The following is a 24,031-nucleotide window of genomic DNA, read 5'->3' as shown; positions in this document are numbered from 1 at the left end:
ATTCCTGAGGCTGCCAACGTCTTAATCAAAAACCAAGCCCAGGCCTCCCCGGTGGCACAGCGGGTTGAGCGCCACGCTGTATAGCTGTCTGCAGCCTCTGCAGCACGGGTTCTATTCCCGGCCAGCCAGGGGGAAACCCACATGGTGCGGCAGACCTCTCCTGCCTCACCTGCTGCTCCCCTCTGCAGTGTCTTTGGTCCATCTGCCTGTTCTGCTCCCCACTGTCTCTGGTGAGTTCTCTCACCTTCCCGCTCCTCTGACCTGTACCCCAGTTCTTGTATAAAATAAATAAATCTTTAAAAAAAAAAAAGAGCCAAGCCCATCTTTGTGTGGAGACCTTTAGTGCTGAACAGCAAATCAACTTGGTAACAAGAAGAAACTGAGGAATGGGTTGGCTTCTGTCAGACTGCTAGAGAGAAACCTCCTTAAGTTGTTGGTTGCTGCTGTGTAGTAGTTAAGGATTTGGCTGATTCTCGGCCAGCGATGTCAGGGAGGAGTATTTCAAGTGCAGGATATGAATTAACTTTAACGTTTGGCTATTAACATAATTAGATCAAGATGGGGCAATAGAAAGCAAAACTATCATGGGTACAAGCAGAGTGATTTAATTACCTCTTTCCATATAAATTAAGCAAATAAACACCAAGTCTGAATCTATTCAATTCCTAGAGATAAAATTATGTAAACATAAATTCATTTATGTAGCAAAGTTGTTAGGCAAAAGAGGACAAAAATTATACATTTTCTTTGAAATTTTTTATATTCATCTTTAACATCCAAAATGTTAAAAAATGTGCTCATTGCAGAAAATTTGGAAAATATTAAAAGTCACAAAGACCACTGGTAATCCTCTGTATTAGAGAAAATTTATGGCAGAAAGTGAAGGTAATGTTGACGGTAACAAGCACACACCCACACACAACGCATTTTGTAAGCTCATAGCGCCATTCGATTATCATGTGCTCTAGGTGTTTCCACAACAGAACTGTGAAACAGGTGGACTTGCCCCCCAACTCCACCACCTTCCATCCTGCACTTAATGTGAAGCTTAGGTAAAGAAACAGTAACTTGCTAGAAACACACCATTCCTATCTAGATCTGATCATTTCTGTGCACTCTGCCTAATGATACCTTAAGTCAGAAATTTCTCTCCAGACTGCCCATCCACTTGAATTAGTACCTACGGTCATATTCACTGCCAATGATAATTTGGTTTTCAAAGCGATGTGATTTAATTTACACCACAATTTTTTCCAAAGATTTCGTTACAAGAGAGTGGGATGTTTCTTACTTACTCCACCAAGTTGCCAAAGTGATTACTATTATTAAAACCCATGTGAAATAAGCATCCGTAACTATCTTGGACAGTGTTTTAAGCAGGTAACATAAAAAGTGTGAGAAATATTTAAGGCACATTCTGTTCCTCATGCTTTCAGATCCCTCTTGCAAAGGTTTTCCTACTTGAGTAATCAATGTTCTCTGAATTAATTCCTGTACTGCAGGCTGATATGCAGACCTACTGTAGCATATACTTGTAAGTGTATATGATCTTTAAGTCTCACGAGACTAAAATGATTTTTAAAGATTTATTTATGTATGCCGAGAAGAGCTGGGATGTAGGTCAGAGGTGGAGGTGTGGGGGTTGTGAGGATTCACCAGAGACAGAGTGGGGAACAGAACAGGCAGATCTACTGAAACACACTGCTGAGGGGAGCAGCAGGCGAGACATGAGAGGTCTACTGTGCCATGTGGGTTAGCTCCCTGGGGGATCGAACTTGTGCTGCAGTGGCTGCCAATAGCTTCATAGTGCTGAGACTTAACCCCTGTGCCACCAGGGAGGCCCAAGAGACAAATTTTTAAAAATTGTGGTTCATTCCTGAACACGAGGGAATGAATGCTGCTGTAAAACACCTCGTTCCTCCTCTTTGGTGCTCTGCTGTGAGGGCCGTGTGGTTGTTGGTGCAGTGCCTGTCGGGGAAGGTGGGGCTGGGGATAGAGTCCTTGATCAAGAATAGTGACCCACATAATCAATGCCATCAGGCCAGGGCTTGAGGATCAAGGATGGTCAGCTGGTTCCTGGAACCTGTAGAAGGGGTGCAGTGGGGACGTGGCATCATCAGAACGGTCATACCGATGACTTGAGCAAATGATTAAAGAGACTGAGAATAACAGGAGCTCCCGAAATAGAGGGAAATTAAGGCCTTTATTAAAGGACTAGAGGTATCAATGGAAATTAATGGTTTCTTATAGAGAGATGGCAAAATGTCAAAGTCACAAAAGAATAAGATGGAAGAACTGTCCCAGATTGCATTTATTTTTTTAAAGATTTATTTATTTATTTATACAAGCACTGGGTACAGTCAGAAGCACGGGTGAGAGAATTCACCAGAGCCAGAGCAGGGAGCGGAACAGGCAGAAGGACCGAAGTACACTGCTGAGGGGAGCAGCGGGCGGCAGGAGAGGTTTGCACGCCATGTGGGACCCTCCTCTGGTGGCCGGGGAGCAGCCGAGGATTGAACGAGCAGCTTCGCTTCGCAACCCAGTGCTCAACCGCTGCGCCACCGGGAAGGCCCCTAAAGCTAACTTCTTGATTTCAATAGTTATGTTACTGGGGTGATGCGAAAGAGCATCCTTATTTTTTGAAAATCTACACTGATTTTACTTCCTAAGTGGGTCATTAAACATCATGTTGGCAACTTATTAAGTGGCTCAGGGAAAAAATACATAGTAAATCTTGTGTTTGAAGAGAGAAAATAGAAAAAAATGTGACTAAGTGTTGACAACTGAGAAATCTGGAAGAAGAAATGCTATTATGGCATCTTTTTCTTTAAGACTGAAACTTCAGAATAAATAGAAAAGAAAACATGGACATTCTTTATAATACAGAACAACACATTCCAAGGGCTGTTAAATGTGTGTGTGTTCGGGGGAGTGCAGAAAAGGGTATAAACAAAAACGGAGTGGTGAGAGTATAAATACACACATGCTGCATTGAGTATATTCTCATATATGCAGAGAGCTTCTAGAAACAAACCAGGATCGACACAGGCTTGTTCCCTCAGATGGAAAACAGGTGGCTAGAGGAGAAACGAGAGGCTTTTTAACACTCAGAAACTCTGAACTTTGTACCAGGTGAAATGAAGTAACTTCTAAAAAAAGATAAAGATATGAACAAAAACAAAACTGATCCAGAATACTTTCATTCAGAGGTTGCCAAATCCAAGTATGAGGCTGGCTACCTTAGTATTTAAAATTCAGCTAGAGACCTCTATCCCAGAAAGTCTATTTCACTGGCCAAGATTCAGAGATCAGTAAAATGTCCCTACTTAATCATAAAATCTAGTGTGGTTTGGAAATTGTGCATTAATCCAATCACCTAAATGTGATCCTTTCTGGACCCAAAATTCTAATAAGGAAAATAGAAACAAGTATTTTCTATCCAGTAAAGGAACAAGAGTATAATCTAGGGAAACAATAACCCACAAGTAAAATCAGAAAATGTGAAACCAGTGTTTGCACTGATTCCCGAATCAGGCAACTTATATAAGACACTAACTTTCTGCTTCCTTATTACTAAGGGCCAGAAATATTGTTGAGTCTAAGGTCACCTCAATTTTACTTAATATAGATAATACATTCAAACACACTCTGCCTTCTTCAGAAGGAACATTCTACTTATTATTTACTTTATCTATGGCATTCTGGATGTCATGGGGTAGGCTCACCCCAAGTTTACTTTATTGTGTTTTGCATCTCAATATATATTAACTATGATTCCTGTAGGCATCAAATGGCAGAAAATAAGGACGAAAATTTTAAAAATCAAAGCAACCAAAATAACTAGAACTTTGGTACATACTTAAAAAACAGAAGTAAATACAAGAGAACTTAAGCATTCCCATGCCAGCAGTACATATTTATTATTATTCATGAATGGTCCAAAGACTTACATAGATGAAATAGCACTTAGTGACATGGAGTGGAAATGACAATTTTATATATTATTAAAAAAATACGTACACACACACACACATTCCCCTCCTCTCTCCACGGCTCACCATACATTGCTACAAAATTGGGAGGCATGAAGCTGGAGAAGTTCCAATATACATAACTCACTGAACTATCTCAAGCATAAAAACTGAACTGACGCTGCAAAAATAAAGTTTCTTTCCTCAAACATTTTGATCTGAGCTCAAGCAAAGCAGATAATGAACACAATGATTTTCATCCTATTCAATACATCTTAAAACGTAAAAGATTCAACAGTTGTGAAGTCCAGCAAAGGTAGAGGTTGTTGGAATGAATAATGCATTTCATCCAAAAAAAAAAAAAGTCTACAGCAGATCAGTTTTGTCCTGGCTCTCAAATATTTAAGAATCATAATTTACTACACTCAAACAGTAAGTGAAGCCAGAACAAACAAATGATAAACAGAAATCATTACTTCAAACAAGGCATTACTGCCCTTGGTTTCTTTAGACAAAAATTTCACTAGTGCAAGAGCATCATTTACCTGAAAGCTCAGGAGTCACAATTAAAGAGCACTCGTACAAAACTATTTCCTTTTTTCTGTAAAAAGTGCCACATACTATACAAATGAACAAACAAAAGCCACACATGGACTAATGAAAAACCGTTTGTCTCCATCTCTTGTCAATGAGGAAAGGCCAGAGTGATTCTTTGATTCCAATTCGAAATGGAGTCCGCTGGCCGATGCCCAAGGTCTCTAACTTGGAGCAGTCAAGCTGAGCGTTTCTTGGACGCTGTGCTCCCAAGACAGGACTGTCAGTTATCTTGGAAAGTGAAACAAAAACAAAGTTAAAAATAAATGCAAAGCTACATACTGAGGTTTTATATTCTCTACTTCATTTTGCCCTCAGTGCCAGGAAATCTGGCTTGATCCTCCCTGGAACCAAAAACAAAACTGCAACAATCAAGACAGTCATTTTTCCTATAAACTTCCATGAATAATGATGGGTTTTTATACATAATTTAGATAAGAGGAACAATATAAACAGTCAATAAACAAGCAAAATTCACAGATTAATACTAGAAAGTGAAGTTCTCTAACACCACCAAAGCAACAAGGAAAATGTTATCAATAATCAATATGCTAGGGATGGGGCATGTCTTTCAGATGAGGTTTTTAGGTTTTTTAAATATTTATTTATTTTTTTGTAGAAGAACTGGGGTGTAGGCCACAGGTGTAGAGAGTGAAAACATTCACCAGAGACAGTGGGGAGCAAACAGGTGGGCAAGACAGGAGAAGTCTGCTGCACCATGTAGGTCAGCTCCCTGGCCGGGGATCGAACTCAGGCTGTAGGGGATCACAGTGCTGAGTCTTAATGCCCAGGCTACCAGGGAGGCTCAGAAGGAGGTTTTAAATGCCATGCACTTACAGGTCTTAAGTGACTGCTGGGGAGGTTGAAGGCATCCGCAATTGCACAAGCCATTTCATACTTGGTCATCTGTTCATTGCCAGACCAGTGAAAGGTTCCCTTAATTGATGGATCCTAACAAGGACACAAAAAAATTCAGTAGTTTCAACTTTTTGAATGAAGTGGAATAATAGCAGGCTTGCCAAAAAAGCTCATTCTAAGGGTCCAAGGACTGTAAAATGCATCCCTCCCTTCCCTAATGCTCATCACAAAATATCAAAAATCAAATTCCTATGAATATTCCCAGCTAAGCAAGAAACGCAACTTACGAGATTCAGCCTAAATTTTTTTAGTACACTTTTAGGTATACTAAAAGTGATTAGAGATTTTTTTTTTTTAAGATTTATTTTTGTTTATGCATACAAGAGCTGGGGTACAGGCCAGAGGTGCGGAGGGTGAGAGGATTCACCACAGACAGAGTGGGGAACAGAACAGGCAGATTGACCGAAGCACACTTCTGAGGGAAGCAGAAGGCAAGTCAGCAGAGGTCTGCTGCGCCATGTGGGTTGCTCCCTGGCCAGCCGGGGATCAAATTTGTGCTGCAGAGGCTGTGGATTGTTTCATAGGTTGCGTCTTAACCCCTTTTGCCACCAGGGAGGCCCGATTACATATTTTTATGGAAATCCAAGCCCAATTTTACAAGTATTTCTAATTACCCAGAAAAGCTAAAACCAAAAATCAACAGAACTAGTATTCAAGGTGACATTATTAGCCATAAACATATATTTAAGTACTGATTATTTAAAATAAACTATGAACTATAACTATTTCTTTTATAAAAATGAATTTATATATACATAAATCGACACTCATACTACTAATATTCTAAACTTAAAAGCCTCTAACCTTTCTTTTTATGGCTATTCTATTTAGCTCCAACTTTTTCTGAATGTTTAAAATGAACACCTATCTAATGGGTTTACTTTTAATTAAAAATTATTCATGAAGTGGCTAAAATTATCATTTCCTATGTAGATTCTCCTTTGGGGCTCCACAGATCCTAAACCACAACTTCCTAAGAAACATTAGGAGATTGTTTTGTTACTACCCAAAGGGAAAAAAAAAAGGCTTCAGACATTTGGCAGTAAAACAAAGAACACACAGGGCCTTTGGAAAGTAATCTTCTGACAAAGCACAGTATTTTTATTAGTCCTGAATATAGCCTACTACTTTCATTTGGTCTCCTTGTAGTTGTCAAAAACACTGCACATTTATTCAGTAACAGCATTTTTATTTTATTTTTAAGATTTATTTATTTATGCATATAAGAAATGGGGTACAGGCGAGAAGTGTGGAGGGTGAGAGGACTCACAAGAGACAGAATGGGGAACAGAACAGGCAGAATGAGTGAAATATACTGCTGAGGGGAGCAGCGGGCGAGTCAGGAGAGGTCTGCTGCACCATGTGGGTCACCTCCCTGGCTGGGGGACTGAGTTCGTGCTGTAGTGGCTGCAGAAAGCTTCATAGATTGTGTCTTAACCCTGTGTGTCACAAGGGAGGCCCAACAGCATTCTTATGAAGATGAAAGTTAGGGACTTTCCCTCCAGAAATTCTTCCTCCCAAAGATTCTTACCAGCATTCTCTTCTCTGCTAACTGGCGACACACTGTGGCTACGTCTTTGACATGCGTGGGGAACCTCTGCTGCCAGTGGTCCATGTTTGCGGACTTGTTGCTAAACTGCACTTTATCAAACATAACAGTCACAGCACTTTCCTCAAGCTTTTCAACTTCTCCATATAGAATTGGAATCCTCAAAACAGCAGCTCCTGGAGATTAACACAAGTAGTGATGGTCTAAGGTTAGCCAGTTGAAAGTGTATACACACTTGAAGACTGACAGCAGAAAATTTACAATAAACCAAAATAACACAACTCACCTGTAAAAACATTTAACAAATGTGATCCCAAATATTAACTGTCCATCATTTGCAGTGTTTTCATATATTATTTCTTCATTATTATGATCATTAAAAATAAAACTGATCATGACAAAACAATGAGTGATCCTTAGTTGGATCCTAGATCCAATAAAATCCTTTACTGCATTATATTGATAGACTGCTACTATTGGGGAAGAAATCTTATAGATAGATTATGCTTTGTTATTGTATTAATGTTAAATTTCCTGTGTGATAAATGCATTGTAATTATGTAAGGAACATCCTTGGCATATACAAAAGTTAAGATACAATGAATTCTGGAGTGAAATTCAACTAACTTTCAACAGGCTCAGAAAAAAAATATATATGCAAAAAACAGATCCAAATATTACATATAAACATAATACATATAAGTATATAAAGGATATGTGAAGGAGCACCATGTTAATTTTTTAAACCACTAATTAAGGGACTCTGAGGTATTTCAATTTCTAACCTCCCTACTGAGAGGTTAGAACAGTCAGGATAATTAGTACTTTAATTGAAAAATCAAACTTCTTTAAAAATTCACTTAGTTTGGGCCTCCCCGGTGGCGCAGCGGTTGAGCGCTGGGTTGCGAAGCTGCCCGCTGCCTCTACAGCACTGGTTCGATCCCCGGCTGCTCCCCGGCCACCAGAGGAGGGTCCCACATGGCATGCAGACCTCTCCTGCCGCCCGCTGCTCCCCTCAGCAGTGTACTTCGGTCGTTCTACCTGTTCTGTTCCCCGCTCTGGCTCTGGTGAATTCTCTCACCCTCCTGCGCTTCTGACTGTACCCAGTGCTTGTATAAATAAATAAATCTTTAAAAAAGAGGAAAAAAAATGCTGGTATGCGTTCAAAGTGGATTCTTTCTTAGGAACCAGAAAAGGAACTGAGTTCTGATTTACAGAAAGGAGGAGCATTTAAAAAAAAAAAAAATTCACTTAGTTTATTGACAACTATATGATGGTATATGTTCAAGGACTGTTCCTGCATAATAATTTATAATACAAAATGAAAAAGAAAGTACCTGTTACTATTATACCTATATGGCATCTAAAACTCTAGGTGATATTTCTCAAGGATTAGACTGTCTAGGGCAGGGGATCATTAAATTAATTCCTATGAAGACCAGTAAGAAAAAGATAGCTCAGAAATGGTTCTATAGGAACTGAAACACAAAGATGGGGATGGAAGGGAGCAATGTTACAAAAGAATAGGCATATATTTTTTAAAACTCACAAAAAATGCTTCCATTTAGAATCACATTTTGGTGCTGCTCTGAGATAGCATTACAAGAGACTTTCACTCTTTACAATTTAAAATTTAGTGCTTTTTTCTAGGAGGGTATACTTTTTATAATAGGCAAACAGTGCATACACGACATAGGAAAAAAGATAAACAATATATCTAACAAAATACCTCAAACTAAGAGAAATAAAATTGTCACTTTTTGGGGAAAGATTAAAAAGTTTCCACGATGTGATTCTTTTTCTATATGAAATAGTCATGTATAAACTGATCATGAAAAAAGTCTAGAAAGAATCATAAAAGCAGGGCCTCCCTGGTGGCACAAGGGGTTAAGTCTCAGCACTATGAAGCTTTCTGCAGCAGGAGTTTGACGCCCAGTCACGGAACTAACCCAACATGGGGCAGCAGACCTCTCCTGTCTCACCTACTGCTCCCCTCAGCAGTGAATTTCGGCAGATCCACCTATTCTGCTCCCCGTTCTGGTGAATCCTGTGGTGAATCCTCTCTCACACACACACTTCCCCCCACCTCTGGTCTACACCCCAGCTCTTGTATGCATAAATAAATAAATCTTTAAAAAAAAAAGAATAAAAAAATAATCTTTAAGTCTTTCACAATTTCTAAAATCCTTTCTAACTATATTTTCTAAATTTTCTAGTTATATGTTCCCTAATTTCTTTTAAATTACAAATATATACATGCATATATATACACATAAACACACGTATATAATAAACAGAAGTCCTCAAATATAATCAAGAGGTTAAAAAGATTGTGTCTTACCTAAATTGTTCTGTAGGACAGCCTTTTCTCCTTCTAATTTTGTTTTACCATACAGATTTAGGGGACATGGTATGTCTTCCTCTCTGTAAGGTGGATTTGTTCCATCAAATACATAATCTGAGCTAATATAGATTAGAAATGCTCCAATTGCAGCTACAAAAAAGGGATAGAAGAAAATAAATCTATTATATGACAATATTTTTAATGGAACTTATAGGTCATTCTTCATTTATGAAAATAAATTTCTGATAAGCAACCTATAAAATTTTAATCTTTAAAACTCTGCAATCCATTTAATATTTTATGAAGATTTTATAAAGCCATCATTACCTGCTTCCTTTGCTAAATTCCCAGAAGCATCCACATTAAGTTGAGCAGCAGCATCTGGCTGATTTTCTACAACATCTGGCCTTCTCTCTGCTGCACAATGTACTATAACGTGGGGCTGGAAGTTAAGCATTGATGTATTTTTAGCCCAAAAAGGAAAAAACAAGAACTATAGCCTTCTAAGAGTAAATTATTTCACAGAAAAAAATGTTTCTTAAAAATGACACCCATTCATCTATGCACTGTAATTTTTAACATAGTTTATCATGCTTCCCTTTTCTCCCCCAAGATCTGAACTTCCTTAAAACTATAGACAACCTGAAAATCAAAGAGCAATTTAGTAATCCTCAGGGTGAACCAGACAACTCTACATCAGGGACTACATTTAAATGAAAATAAATTCATCTCCTAATTTAGATGGGGAAAAAAATGAACTAATACTTCTGTAATTTGATCAAAACAATAAGTCTATGCTAAAGGGAGAGGAAAATCAATGGCAAATTAAATTCATAAACTCAAATCTGAGACCAATAATTTAAAAGTCATATCCACAGCTAAGCATTTAGTATGCTACACAAGGCCTATGTAAGCCAGGTCTTCATAATCCAATGGATAAGACAGGTAAGTAAAGAGGCTTTTTCAGGATAATAAGACAGACATGAAGAGAGGGCTGCAGGGGTCTCCCTGGTGGCATAGGGATTAAGCACCGCACTATGAAGCAATCTGCAGCCTCTGCAGCACAAGTTCGATCCCCGGCCCACCAAGGAGCAACCCACATGGTGCAGCAGACATCTCCTGACTCACCTACTGCTCCCCTCAGCAGTGTACTTCGGTCAATCTGCCTGTTCTGTTCCCCTCTCTGTTTGTGGTGAATCCTCTCACCCCCCACATCTCTGGCCTGTGCCACAGCTCTTGTGCGCATAAATTAAAAAAAAAAAAATCTTCAAAAAAAAAAAAAAAAAGAGAGAGAGAGAGGGTTGCAGAGGGTCCTTTGTGAGAAGGGACAGCTACTTTCCAGAAGGTTAGCCAGACAAGATGTGGGAGGACCACACTCCGGAATTCCTCCTTCACAATGGCTGCTGGAAGAGACGGTTTTCAAATGTGAATGTGCATAATCTGAGGTATGCCTTAAAATACAGAGCTCTGGGTCCCACCACAGATTTACTGAATTAAGATCACTGTGAGTATGGCCTAAGAACAAGTTTCCCTAGCGGTTCTAATGCAGATGTTTCTTGGATCATGTTTTTAGGAAAAACTTGAACTCTCAATTCCATCAGAAAGTGTAATGAACCCAAATTTTTATGTGACCATAACCACCAAGTTACTTAACTTCTCTGAGCCTTTCCTCATCTCTAAAATGGACATGACAGCATCTTTTCAGGATTGTTAAGGTTTACAAATAAGATTTTTAAAAGCCCTGGCATAGAAAGTGTTAATCAGAAAAGTACTCTATAAACACAAGCTTTTTAAAAAATGCTTCATTAATATCTTGTCAACCTAAGTCTCAACCAAATCTCTGTAAGAATTGCACATTCTTGGGCCTCCCTGGTGGCGCAGCGGTTGAGAGCTGGGTTGCGAAGCTGCCCGCGGCCTCTGTGGCGCCAGTTCGATCCCTGGCTGCTCCCCGGCCACCAGAGGAGGGTCCCACATGGCGCACAGACCTCTCCTGCCGCCCACTGCTCCCCTCAGCAGTGTACTTCGGTCCTTCTGCCTGCTCTGCTCCCTGCTCTGGCTCTGGTGAATTCTCTCACCCTCCCGCGCTTCTGACTGTACCCAGTGCATGTACAAAAAAAACAAACAAATAAATAAATAAATAATGCATGCCTCTTAAAAAAATAAAATAAGAAGAAAAAAGAATTGCACATTCTTGGCCATGCTAAGAAAAAAAAAAGTACACTATTGTTGCTTAATAGGTTAGAGCCTTAGTACAGCAACTTCCTTAAGAACAAGAACATTTTCTAGTCATCCGAAACAAGTCTTAGTCTACTTTGCATATATATTAAAATAAACACTTTAAACCATACCTGAAAATCATGAATGATGTGATGAACTGCAGCAGCATCCAACAAATTCACCTGTTCAAATTTTGGTCTCGCTCTTCTAAAACCACAGCCAACAGCATGCCAATTATTCTGCTGAAACTCTTTGTATACAGCTCTGCCAAGCAGCCCCGTGGCACCAGTAATCAGAACCCGCCTACTGGGGATGTTAACTTCCTCCTAAAAGGTAAAAGGTGGGGGAGGGGGGGGATTGTTTACTTAGAAATTTTTCTCTCAAAGGAATGAAACATTGTCATGGCTTATTTACTTAAATACTTTAGCTCTAAGTCATGTGATCCATGCTCTGTATCTCCACATCAGTTCTTAAGTGAGAAGTTAAGACCATTCAAGTTGTATCAACATTTGCATCACTTAGAAGGTTATAATCTTTACCCAAAAACAGAAACAAAGATGATACTGCCAGGAATTACCTACTCAAATATTTAGATTTCTGATGTTAATAATGGGAAATCGTATTTTTATGATCAATGGTGTGCAAATGAGTAATAAACAGCAACTTCAATTATATTCTTTGGCTTATTAAAAATGCACAGGGAAGCATACTAAAAAAAAAAAGTTAGTTTCAGGCTTACTTATTTTAAAGTTTTGATTAAAGAGTCTAGCCAAGTCATATCTTCACCAATCTCTTTACAAGCGGACATTTTTGGCCCTCAGTTTTTAATCCAAAATTTCCTTTCAAATCTCACTGATTTGTCAGATTTTGATAGGTCTAAGTTAGGAAATTGACATTTCACAGAATTTATGTAGTTACACAGAACAGTTAGAACAGTTAGAATTAATTAACAGAGAATAAGAAGGATTTAAAAATACAAAAATATTTTTAGACTTTTATGTGCTATTATGAAGCAAGGGGGAAAACACCCAGCAACCTTACAAACTAAAATTAAAAGACACAGTTTTATAATTGTTCCCTTCTTCCCAAGATGGGTAACATCAGGTTTCTCCCAGACTATTGCATAAAATCAACATTTACTATTAAGGAAATTAAAAAAAAAAAAAAAAAAACATTAAATCTTATCAGCTTAAGACCTTTTTTGTCAAGTGTTGCCACAGTCACCTGAAATAACAGAAAGTTTACATATGCACACAATAACCAAAGACTTTCCTTTCTTAAGTGCTGAGTTCAGATAAATTGAAATATTCAAGTTAAAATTTTTTTTAAAAGATTTATTTTTGTGTAGAACTGGGGTATAGGCCAGAGGTGCAGGCAGTAAGAAGACTCAGAGTGGGGAAGAGCACAGATTTACTGAAATACACTGTTAAGGGGAGCAGCGGGTGAGACAGGAGAGGTCTACTGCACCATATGTGGGTTAGCTCACTGGCCAACGATTGAACTCAGGCTGTAGAGGTGACAGTACTGAGACTTAATTCCTAGGCTGCAAGGGAGGCCCAATTATTATTATTCCCCCCCCCCCAAGAAAAGGCTATTCAGGGCCTCCCCTGGTGGCACAGCGTGAGCAGCCCGCGGCCGCTGGCAAGGGTCCCACATGGCGCGCAGACCTCTCCTGGTGAGCCCGCTGCTCCCCTCAGCAGTGTATTTCGTCAGTCTGCCTGTTCTGCTCTCCGCTCTGACTCTGGTGAATTCTCTCACCCTCCCGACTTCTGACTGTACCCAGTGCTTAAATAAATAAATAAATCTTTAAAAAAGAAAAGAAAAGGCTATCCAAACCACAGGAAAAATCTGAAATGGTTTTAAGACTGACAGAGTCAGTATAAAGGCAAACTCTTAAAGGTATTTTCTCCTCAGTTCAAACAGTTTCAAGATATTTTAAAAGGAAAAGGGAAATCCATCTAGATCCTGTTGTCAAACATGGCTCTGAGCCCCCGTGATCTATGAAAACAAGGATTTCAGCCAGCAAAATACCTCCTTTGAATTTTGGCAAGAGAGCAGGTCTACAAAGACTAAATTGTAAAGAGGAGAAAGCACGCCAAAGCTAGTAGAGATATAATCAGAAAACAATTTACATAGGCTAGACACCATAAAGATCCCTAGGAAAGCACTAGAAAGGGCTATGATTTGGTACAGTTTCTGAGTGTCTCCCTTTTTCCTTCACTCTGAAGATGCAAAGGAATAGATAACAGCTCTTAGGTCAGTGCTTCTCATGCTTCAGGGCTCACACACAGCTGGCAAGTCTTCCAGATCCAGTAGATCTGGGGTAAGATCTGATAATTTTATAGCCTGACAAGGTCCTGATGATGATGAAAGAGGAACTGTAACTGTGAACACCAGGAAAGCTCACTCTTCTTACTCAAGTCAAAAAAATTGCCATCTACCTTTCCAGAAGTGACCACATCTTTCCCTCTTAAAAAGGAAAGGAGCAAAAATCAAAGGCAGCACGAGGCAATCCACAAAGGCCATTGCACAGTGAATGAGATGTCTGCCACTCCACTAACGCCTTGCAGCATGCTTTTCCCTCTTTTCAACATCTCTGTTAAATGAATGAAAGAGCTGCATCATATACAAGTGCCAGAATTGGGGGATGTTTTTTGGTTTTGAGTGCATCTTAACCTAAGAGCCCCAAATAATCAAGGGCAACTTAGACTTGATGAAAACACAGTATTATGTTACAAGTACTAGACTCTTTAGGGAATATACTTTTAAAAAGGATTGGGGTTATTGAATAAAATACCCTATTTCCTGGGATAATATGTTAAGTTCTCAGATGAAAATATTTTCTTTATTAAAAAGATTCTAAAGTAGAAGCATTTTTGAAAGTGGAAAGAATACTATACAATCTTGAATTTGAAAAGCATTAAATACAATATAAACATACACCATCCCCTTTGATCATAAGAACAGCCTTTTCAGAGACATAGGCCAGACATTACTTCTCAACTGAGGATTCTGTAGCCTACATTTTGCCCACAGTAAAAAAGGGAAAAGGTTGGGACCAGAACTTCAGTCTCCTTGCTTCAAAAACATATGAAAAAAAGAAAATACAAATACATATGAGATTTGTCTCAATCCTTTAACCTTTTCCTTTCTCACAATTCCGTTTTATCTGCTCTGCCACAAACTGTAGTATTCAAAAGTTACTCCATCTCCTCTAATTTCCTCATTGGTAAATGAGGCAGTTGGAAAAATGTCTAGGGCGCATCTAGCTCTACAAGCCCATAATTCTAACCTTTTCCTTATCATCCTTACCACAAAGAGGGTCTTGAAAAATAAAAGGTAGCTCACTTATTTCAATATAACTCCCTCTTTTTCACACAATTCTCTCTTGAGACTCAATCACCACCTTCTGTCACCGGCAAAGGAGGCAAAACAAGAATTTTTTCAGTCAGATTACAAGTTTATTGGTGGCTAGCAAATAAAATATCCATCACTCTGAAATAGATGGCGAAAATATCTCTATTTTTGAATTTCTATATACAAACAGAACTCTATTCAAAACTTTTGTTTTGATTTTTTTCTTTTAAAAAGAATTTCTCTTCTAAAAATAACTCTGGATGTTTACTCCATGAATTATGTTAGTCCTGTAAAACAGAAATACCCAAACACTGTAGAAACTGAGAATGGGAGGGAAAAAAGTTGTCTAGTTAACCCAAACACAACTGAAGAGTTGAAAATATTTTGTCTGCCTAAAAAGTCTACTTTCTCAATTTGTATCACTATCTTATGGTATTTATTACTATCTTATTGTATTTTATCTTATGATAAAATATATCAAAAATCAGTTTAAGACACTCTAAATATATTTGCCTCTTACTGCACAAACTCTTCAATACACTGGCTCTTCAAGCCAGTAACTTCAAATGATCCTATTTATAAACACCAAAAAAATTCATGAAAAAGTAAACACATAAAAATCGACAGAGAACTCTTACTATGCTATCTAGTTAAATACCACACTAGGCAGGTAATGGAAACAGTAAGTCTTTTAAAATGGTTCCGCATAGTACTATGGGGCAGTGATTTTTTTTTTTACTTTGGCCTACTTGCATTAACTCCTTAAAATGTGCTAGAAAAAGTAGAATGAATTATCATTGGTATCTTACAAGGAATCTTCTTAAATTGTCATGGTAAATATAACTACTTTGTTAATATTTACAATCTCCTGTTAAATTTGGCAAAGTTTCCCATTCATTTAACTGATCCTCACAACACTCCCCTGTGAGGAGGCACTCTGAGATATTAAGAAACTTGATTACCTATGTGTCAGTGGTCCCCTTGTCACTCTTGCTATATATATATCCTAGGCAGTATTTTTAATAGGAACCACTGCGGTCTGCTTCTCTAACAAACTATTATCACAGTCCTCATTCTCACCAGTGAGTTTTAATTATACAAGTTTTGAGAACAGCGAATGTGGGCAAAGCTCTTGGTTTTGCCATTTTTAATGAAAGAAAACATGAAAATCCTTTTTTAAATAAGTTACGTGAACTACTGGGAAGAGATTAATCTTTTGGAATAAACATGTATATGTGTCCATAGATGTAAATAAATATATATTATGCACTCAGCACAATCTCGGAGCTTAAGAGTATTAGATGGATTTAAATAGGTCACCTATGCCCAAACCCTAAGGTGATTTGAAAACACTAAATATGCTATTTGAAAGCACAAAATTTTGCATTATCAAAAACTGCTACCTCCTATACCCTCTTCACCGTCACAAAATGTATTAGCCTGGGGGCCTCCTCGGTGGAGCAGCGGGTTGAGCACAGCACTGTGAAGCTGTCTGCAGCCTCTGCAGCGCTGGTTCGATTCGCGCTGGTCAGGGAGAGACCCACATGGCATGGCAGAACTCTGTCTGGCCCGCTGCTCCCCTCAACAGTGTACTTCGTCAGTCTGCCTATTCTCCTCCCGGCTCTGTCTCTGGTGAATCCTCTCACCCTCCCGCGCCTCTGGCCTGTACCCCAGTTCTTGTATAAAAATAAGTAAATCCTTAAAAAAAAAATTATTAGTCTGGGCATTAACAAATTCTTATCCCTGGTCCTTGACAGATTCTGTGGGTGGATGAATGAATGCTGGGGGGGGGGGCTGGAATGGAACCAAGGAAAGAACACAGGGGTGTGCAGTAATCTAGGGATGGATCCCTAACACAGTTACTTCTTCCTTTATGTAGCCTCTGTAATGGTTCGAAGCCCTAAACAACAACAAAAAACGGAATTTAATCCCACCTCCACTCTCACTGAACGAACTTGGGCTAATGTGCCACCCTCATCTGTGAAGCAGGAAAAAAAAAAGTACCTTGCAGTGAAAATGAAAGCAAATGATGCACGTAAAGTGCTTAACACAGTGCCTTGTATAATAAAACCAAGAGTTAAGCAGATTGTCAGCACCCAAAGCTCTTATTTCTGAAAATCTACCATTCCCTTCCCTGAAATACGAGCAGTGAAGGCCGAGGAAGACGAATAAATGATGAAAACAGGACTCAAGAGCGAGCATCCCAACAGCTCCAAAGCCCCCTCCAGCCCTCTCCGCTCCAGGGAGACTTGAAAGTGAAACCCGACCTACGGGATTCCTGCAGGAAACACCCAAGGGCGCTCGCGGCCGTAAACACTCGGCGGCGCCGCCCTCGCGCCCGGGACCCGGCGCTCCAGACCCCGAGGACGCGCTCCCGCCAGCGGGCTCGCCCCCTCCGCGCGCCCGCTTCCCCTCAGCCCGGGGGTCCGACTGGCTCACCTCCACCAGCAGGCAGTCCCCGGGAGTGAAGTGGATGGACAGCTCCTTCTCCCGTCCCACCATGCCCGCCGTCTTGGAGCCGCCGCCCCGGCGGCCGCCACCTCCACTGGCCCAAGACCTCCGCGGGCCGCAGCTCGTCGCACTCGGCCCGCCTCCCGGCCAGCCCCTGCTCTGCTTCCGGCTTCCGCCGCCAAAGCCGCGCGCATTGATTGGTCCGGGCGCCAGTGACGCCCCAGCAAAGGGCGGGCGCACACAGGACGCTCCAGCCCACGCGCCGACTCTTAAAGGAATACGCCCCACAGAGCCCTAGGCCTTGAGCAACTAATAGCAGGTTTTTTGGGAGGGGATGGTTTGCCTGCTTCCCTGCTCCGAGTCTTCTTTCTTCTTGACTAGGAACTGGCTGAAGCAAATTACAAGGAGTTATAAATGTGCAGACTGTGCGCACTGCCTAAGCATTCACCCGACAAGTGATCTATAAAGTGACAAACATTCTAAAGAATGTTCCGGGAGGGGGCCTCCCTGGTGGGGCAAGGGATTAAGATGCAACCTATGAAGCAGTCCGCAGCCATTGCAGCACGAGTTCTATCCCTGGCCAGGGATACCCACATGGTGCAGCAGACCTCTCCTGACTCACCCGCTGCTCCCCTCAGCAGTGTCTTTCAATCTGCCTGTTTTGTCCCCCACTCTGTCTCTGGTGAATCCGCCCACTCCCTGAGCCTCTGGCCTGTACCCCAGTTCTTGTATGCATAAATAAATAAATCTTTAAAAAAAAAAAAAGAAGAATGTTTGGGGAGCCAAAAGGGAGAGGCCGTGGAGGATAGCAAGGGCCTTCAGGGTGTTTTTAGGAAGAAACTAGGAATAAAAATAAAAGTGTTGGCAGCTGAGTCATGAACACCTCAAGAACCCATTTGCCTTTCTGGGATGCTAAAAAAAAAAAAAAGTACGTGTGAAATTCCAAAGAAGTCAAAGTCTATTTTTAAGCAGTTAAAAATAAAAACGTGGGGATTTGGGGAGGGAGAGGAGGGAGGTGAACGATTTTGGTGCCTCTTCCAAACGCAGATTCTGAGACTCTTCCCCACGATTACAGAATGAGGAGCTGAGACAGCAGAGCCCTGGCTCTACACTTGGGTGTCAACAGGCGTCCAGACCTTACTTGGTGAAGCAACGCCTTGGGGAGCCGAGCCTCCAAAACCACCGAAAATTAAAGGGGAGAGAGGACCCTCAGTCGCCGGTGTCGAGTTTTGAAAGCATCAAATCCCGGCCTCCCTGGTGGCCCAAAGGGTTAACCACCGCAGTATGAAGCAATCCTCAGCCTTTGCAGCTAGAGTTCGAGGCCAGCCAGGGAGCTACCCACATGGCTTGGCAGACCTCTCCTGACTCGCCCCCTACTCTCCTCAGCAGTGTATTTCAGTCAGTCTGCCTGTTCTGTTCCCCACTCTGTTTCTCACACCCCACGCCTCTGGCCTGTGCCCCAGTTCTTGTATGCATAAATAAATAAATCTTTTAAAAAAATAAAAAAGCATCAAATGACCCAGTGTGCAAGTGTCTATCCAGTTCAAACCCCCCAATCCCCTTCAGCCCTCATGCCCGTGAAATTGACACTGGAGAAAAACCAGCACAGCCTGTGTAGGGTTGGCCAACTTTTCACCGAACATGGTGTTTTCGTCCAGACACATATGACACCAAGACCTAAAAGTCACCCACTATTTGGATTTTTTTCTTAAGAAGAAATACAGAGAGGGATAATTTATATTTCTTTGGGTTTATCGTAGGGCTAAAGCCTATCAGACTTTAAAGTGTTCTAGGTCGGAGTCCTGTGATGCCTTCCTCACATAACCCCCACCAGACTCCATTTCCTATTTCAAGCAAACAAAGTTTTTTTGGAACGGAACTGAAAGAGCCAGAGGCTCCTCCCGTTTTGCTTAATCCAGGCTGCTACAGTGCATCAATTTAGCATTAATTAGGGAATCCTAGAGAAGGCTGCCCCCTCATTGAAAGGTGTGGGTGGGTGGATGCCCATTCCAGATCCTCTTAAGCCTCTTTTCTAAAAACTGGGAATTTCTTCAAAGTTTCTAGTTACAACCTGTGGTACTCTCTTATCTTTCTAGGTGAAAAAAAAAAAATTAAGTGTACAGGGTGAAGATTTAAGGACATGCACATGTAATTAGCAATCTGATTCTCAGAGCAATCCAGTCTAGACTGAGGAATAGAAAATAGTTTACTTGCCTACATTTAAGAATCTAGTTTGAATCCTGACAGGTAAAATGGGTAAATTTCTAGGGACTATGTGGGTGTTTTGTTTTTAATCACTCTCTTTAAAGATGATCGTTTCTCTGGGGATGAAAATGCCAATATATATCCAAGTTCCTGTGGTGGCTACATTTAAAGAGAGCCCAGAGTTCAAAGTTAATGAGCAGAGTGAATTTATGCCAACACAAAGAGAGGCTAGACCGCACAACAGATAAAAGCTTACTAATATACAACCTTCATCCACATCATTAGCTTTAATATGGTAAGTGAAACTGTGCAGTTCCATTTCACATTTTATTTATCTACTAATTAGATTTAGCTGAGCTCTCCATAATCTGGTTCCTAAAATCAGCAATTAAAGTTGGTTTCTTTTCCAAGCACCAAAGGAAGGTTTCAAAGAAACCAGTAACACCCCTTTAAAAAAAAAAAAAATTAACACCGTCTAGGCTTTTTGGCAAATGGTCACTGGGGTGCTTTTAAGCAACTAATTCCAGAATGCTTCATTTCTGGAATAGCTCCCTCTTACCTGTTCCATGTCCTCCGGCATTTCAGGCATGGTTCCAAAATTCTCTGGGGAAAACAGATTTGTGGACTGGATCTCAGCTTCCGCCTGCTCCAGCCGGGTCTTTGTTCTGCCTGCGGAGAGTGCTGGCACGCAAAAAACGTGAGCTGCAGCTTCTGTCGACCTTTTAAATTAGCACTTTGATTCCAATCCCAGAATCTCGTGCAATTTGCCACATTGCAGTAACCTGGCAGCTGATTCCCCGTGCTGTCCTTGAAAATATCCAATGAGAAGTTTCATATTTAATAGCCCGCCAAGCGAGGGTTTATAGCTAAGGCATTAGGAGGCGAGCTCATTTAAAAAACAAAACAAAAACATGAGCAAACAAAAAATCCTTTCTGTGAAGACCTTACAAATTTGCTCTTGCAGAAAAGATAGAGCCAACGTTGGGAAAGCTCTGCAGACTGTGCAACGGATTCCGGTTCTGAAATATTTTGTTCAGTTATGACAACAGAATCGACTTAGTAAAGTTCTCCAGAGCTTCCTCCCCACCCACTCCCAGTCCGAATTAACTATTTAGAGGACCATAAAAGACACTGGTGGTAACAGAACACAAATTGAAACAGTCATTTTCATTAACATTGTGCTGTTGCCCCCTGAGAAAATGGTAGGTGGGGTAGCTTTAAGGCTGGCCACGAATTTAAGATTTCCAGGTCAGTGAGTCTCAGATCTGCTGGCTCTAAAAAACCAAAGCAAAAAAGGAAACCGAATCTGCCGGCACTACTGAATCTACAAAACAAAAGCACTCTATAGGAGAGGAACCCACGTAATTTTTTTTTTTTAAACACTGTCATGGATGATGGATATATTCAGTAAAATTCTGAACCGCTGTTCTGGATTATGTCTAACAATTTAAGAACAACAATAAAATTGCCATTCAAATAGAACTATAAAATAAATGTGTGTGTATATATATTTATATAAAATGCTCTACCCACTTAGCTCACATAGCAAGTGGTAAACTGCAGAGTTAGGCATGCAGTGCCTGTAAGGTATGAAGAACTAAACAATTTTTTTATATTGATAAATTAAAATTCATCAAAACTGAAAGCTTCTGCTCATCAAAATAAAATATTAAGAAAATGAATAAACAAAACTGACAGGGAGAAATAATAAAATAATCATCAGACATGTATCTGAGCACTATATTCAGAACATTTAAAGGACTTGCGTTTTCCTCTCCCACAGCATTGTCTACCTATATTTTATAGCACTTTTTGATGTATATGATTACCATTATTTGTACCTTATGACTGTCTCTGTCTACTCATCTATGTAAACTTTAGGGAAAAGTTCTTACTTTTCTCTCCCTCTCCCTCTTTTTTTTTGATTAACTTTTTATTACATCATTGTAGTCCCCAGAGTTCTCCAGCCACCATATCACCCTTGAACCATCACCATAGTCTCTTGTGCTCTTCCCCCTAGGGCAAAGTTTTTCACCTCTGTATCAGCTCCATACTCAGTTCACGGCAAAAAAAAAAAAAAAAAAAAGCGAATATTTCACAATTATTTTTTGAATATATATATATAAATTACTAGTTAAAATTATCAAAATGAATATAATACATTTTGATTTTCAAAAATTAGACTTTATTTGTTTTGATTGAAGTAACACTAGTTGACAGCAATGTATAGGTTTGAAGTGTACAATTTCGCACCTCAGCACATTTATGATACCCAGCCACCACAAAATGAAAAAAAAAGACTATTTTAAGCCATTCTTTTCAATAATGTGTGTAATCATTCTGTTGTTAAAGATGACTGAGTACCTTGGTAACTTCCAGTACCAAGGGTTGAAGACAGCACATTTTAAATGTGAAAAGAAATCATAATAGGAAAAGGCATTGGAGTAGATTCTGCTGATGATTGCTACTAGTGACATAAAAGTCTATAAAAGAACAATTAGTAAACATGCTTACTGCAGAAGATAAAAATATTGACCATTTGTAATATTCCTATACGTAAAGCTATTTCTTATGTTGTTCAGGCAAAAGAAAAAATGTATTCCAGGGCCTAAAATACTCTGTGGTTTACCTCTAGGCAACTTAAGATGTCACTCTGTGCTTTATATTTACCTTTACAATTCAGCCTTTCAAGGTGTAAATCCCAAGTTTCTCAGTATACTCACAGACTTGTGCAGCCATCATCACTGTCCAGTTAACATTGTCAAGTTCTTTGAAGCGTCACTGAAATTGTCAGGCTATCAGAATGGGGGAACAGACAATAGATTTGGACTCTGGTCTTGTAGAAAATCTGCTGCACCTCCCCCTGCAGTGACCCTCAGGGCTAATGGCTGTTGCCATGGTCCCTGAGGTCCTGCGTGGGCAAGGAACCAAGCGCGCAGGGGGAGAACAGCAAACTCCCTAAGATGCAGAGAAGCCGAATGCCTGCCAAGAGATAACGACCACCAGAAGCTGCCACAAAGATGATTAAAAGAAATGATGACCACCTGGAACCTTATCTCGCTTTCTCAAGGCCCATAAACTTTATTCTGCTACAACTGTCTCTCTAAAATCTTTCCTTTTTCTGGTCATTGATTGCTAATTAAAAAGCATACGTAATTTAATAATTAGGCTAATGCAAATAAAACATTACTAAACACTGTGTTATAATAGAATTGTAGTTTAATAATCTTTCTATTATGTGCTTAACTTTAGTACCTTTGATATTAACTGCATTATAATATAAATTTACCTATGACAATTAATTATGAGTAAACATAAGTAAGTAATAGTAGTAGTAGTTAGTACAAAAATATAGAAAGAGTTAATAACCTGTCCAATTAGGAATAAGACTAGGTCCAGATGTATTTTGGACATAAATCACTGCCCTGTCAATAATAAGCTAAACCTATGAACAAACTGATTTCTTTGATGTTCACTGTTCCTATGCCTTTAGAAAAAACATATATATACTGACCACTAACAAAAATAAAGTTACACTCAGATTTACACTCTCTCTTGAAGTGTGTCTGTTTGTCATTTCTTTAACCTAATCCCTGACCACCCTGCGCAGTCTCTCAACCCTGAGACGGCCTCATTGTCTACTGCTGTGCTGGTCCGCGGCAAAAATCCTTCCCAGGCTTCTTTTCACTGACCTCCCTCAGCAGAGGCCGCTCTCTTCAAGGCCACCCGCCAGCAACCATGCAGGCCTCTTTTAGCAAACGTGTCCCTTCTGGGGCAGCTCTTCCTGTCCACTTGTGTCTATACAAGTGTCCTTTACTTTCCTATCCCCTTTCCCTAATAAACCTGCCCTTTAAATATATTTTTAAAAAAAAGAAAAGAAAAAAAAAGAAAATCCTTCCCAGAACTTTTTTCTGTGAAGGAGTAAAATAAAACAGGGAAGCTGGAGGGTGACATAAGAGCCACAGAGGATTGTGAGCTTTGTTTTGTCATGTTTAGTTTTAGAGGGTACAGTACTAGACTATGTTTGTATGATCATGGGAATGGTCCATTAAGTAAAAGGAGGTGTTATGGGACCATTTGTGATCCCCGAAATGACATGTTTTATGAGTTTGTTAAATGTAGCATACCATACCCCTGTTACAGGGCAAGCACAATGTGGACTGGGTTGGCCTGACTGTGGGTCCTCATCCACTCGCTTCTAAGGGACTTATGAGACTCAAGTGCAGGCACACACAAACAGGTTAATAAAGGGTTTATTTACAAAAAGGGGAAATGAAGAAAGGAATAACTCAGGGAGAAAGAGAGAATGAGAAATTGGTGAATGAGTCCTACCAATTCTGCTGAGCTGGAATCCCAATAGCAAACTGAAGGCCTTTGAAAAATCCAAAGCCCACATGTCTGGTTATATACCAAACCTGGCTGCTT

General features: G+C 40.0%; 1 protein-coding gene across 4 annotated transcripts; it reads right to left on the bottom strand.

Annotated features, from left to right (window-relative positions):
* Positions 1-787: 787 nt before the first annotated feature.
* On the bottom strand, positions 788-22,493 carry MAT2B (methionine adenosyltransferase 2 non-catalytic beta subunit). Of its 4 annotated transcripts, none has more exons than XM_037499157.2 (8): positions 22,330-22,493; positions 20,166-20,287; positions 11,725-11,919; positions 9,704-9,818; positions 9,374-9,526; positions 7,015-7,208; positions 5,403-5,516; positions 789-4,796 (listed from the first exon to the last, which is right to left on the bottom strand). In XM_037499157.2, exons 1-8 carry the CDS (start codon positions 22,346-22,348, stop codon positions 4,626-4,628), a joined length of 1,083 nt encoding a protein of 360 aa, XP_037355054.1. In that variant the 5' UTR covers positions 22,349-22,493; the 3' UTR covers positions 789-4,625. The 4 variants fall into 4 exon arrangements, with proteins under 4 accessions (XP_037355055.1, XP_037355054.1, XP_037355056.1 ...); XM_037499159.2 differs by lacking the exon at positions 22,330-22,493 and adding an exon at positions 22,277-22,311; XM_054691074.1 differs by lacking the exon at positions 22,330-22,493 and adding an exon at positions 22,277-22,308 and having other exon boundaries at positions 20,166-20,413.
* Positions 22,494-24,031: the final 1,538 nt, after the last annotated feature.

This window comes from Talpa occidentalis, unplaced genomic scaffold (assembly GCF_014898055.3).
Source record: "Talpa occidentalis isolate TD23 unplaced genomic scaffold, MPIMG_talOcc4v2.1 talOcc4.9, whole genome shotgun sequence".
Classification (NCBI taxonomy): Eukaryota; Metazoa; Chordata; class Mammalia; order Eulipotyphla; family Talpidae; genus Talpa; species Talpa occidentalis.
The sequence above is the reverse complement of the archived record's forward strand: the minus strand, read 5'-3'. Positions and strand labels throughout refer to the sequence as shown.

Excerpts from the sequence above, each read along its gene's own strand:
- MAT2B (XM_037499157.2), bottom strand. Across the intron at positions 5,517-7,014 it reads TAGCAGAGAAGAGAATGCTG|GATCCATCAATTAAGGGAAC; the intron begins GTAAGAATCTTT and ends TGTCCTTGTTAG. Across the intron at positions 4,797-5,402 it reads CCAGCAGTCACTTAAGACCT|ATAACTGACAGTCCTGTCTT; the intron begins GTAAGTGCATGG and ends TCACTTTCCAAG.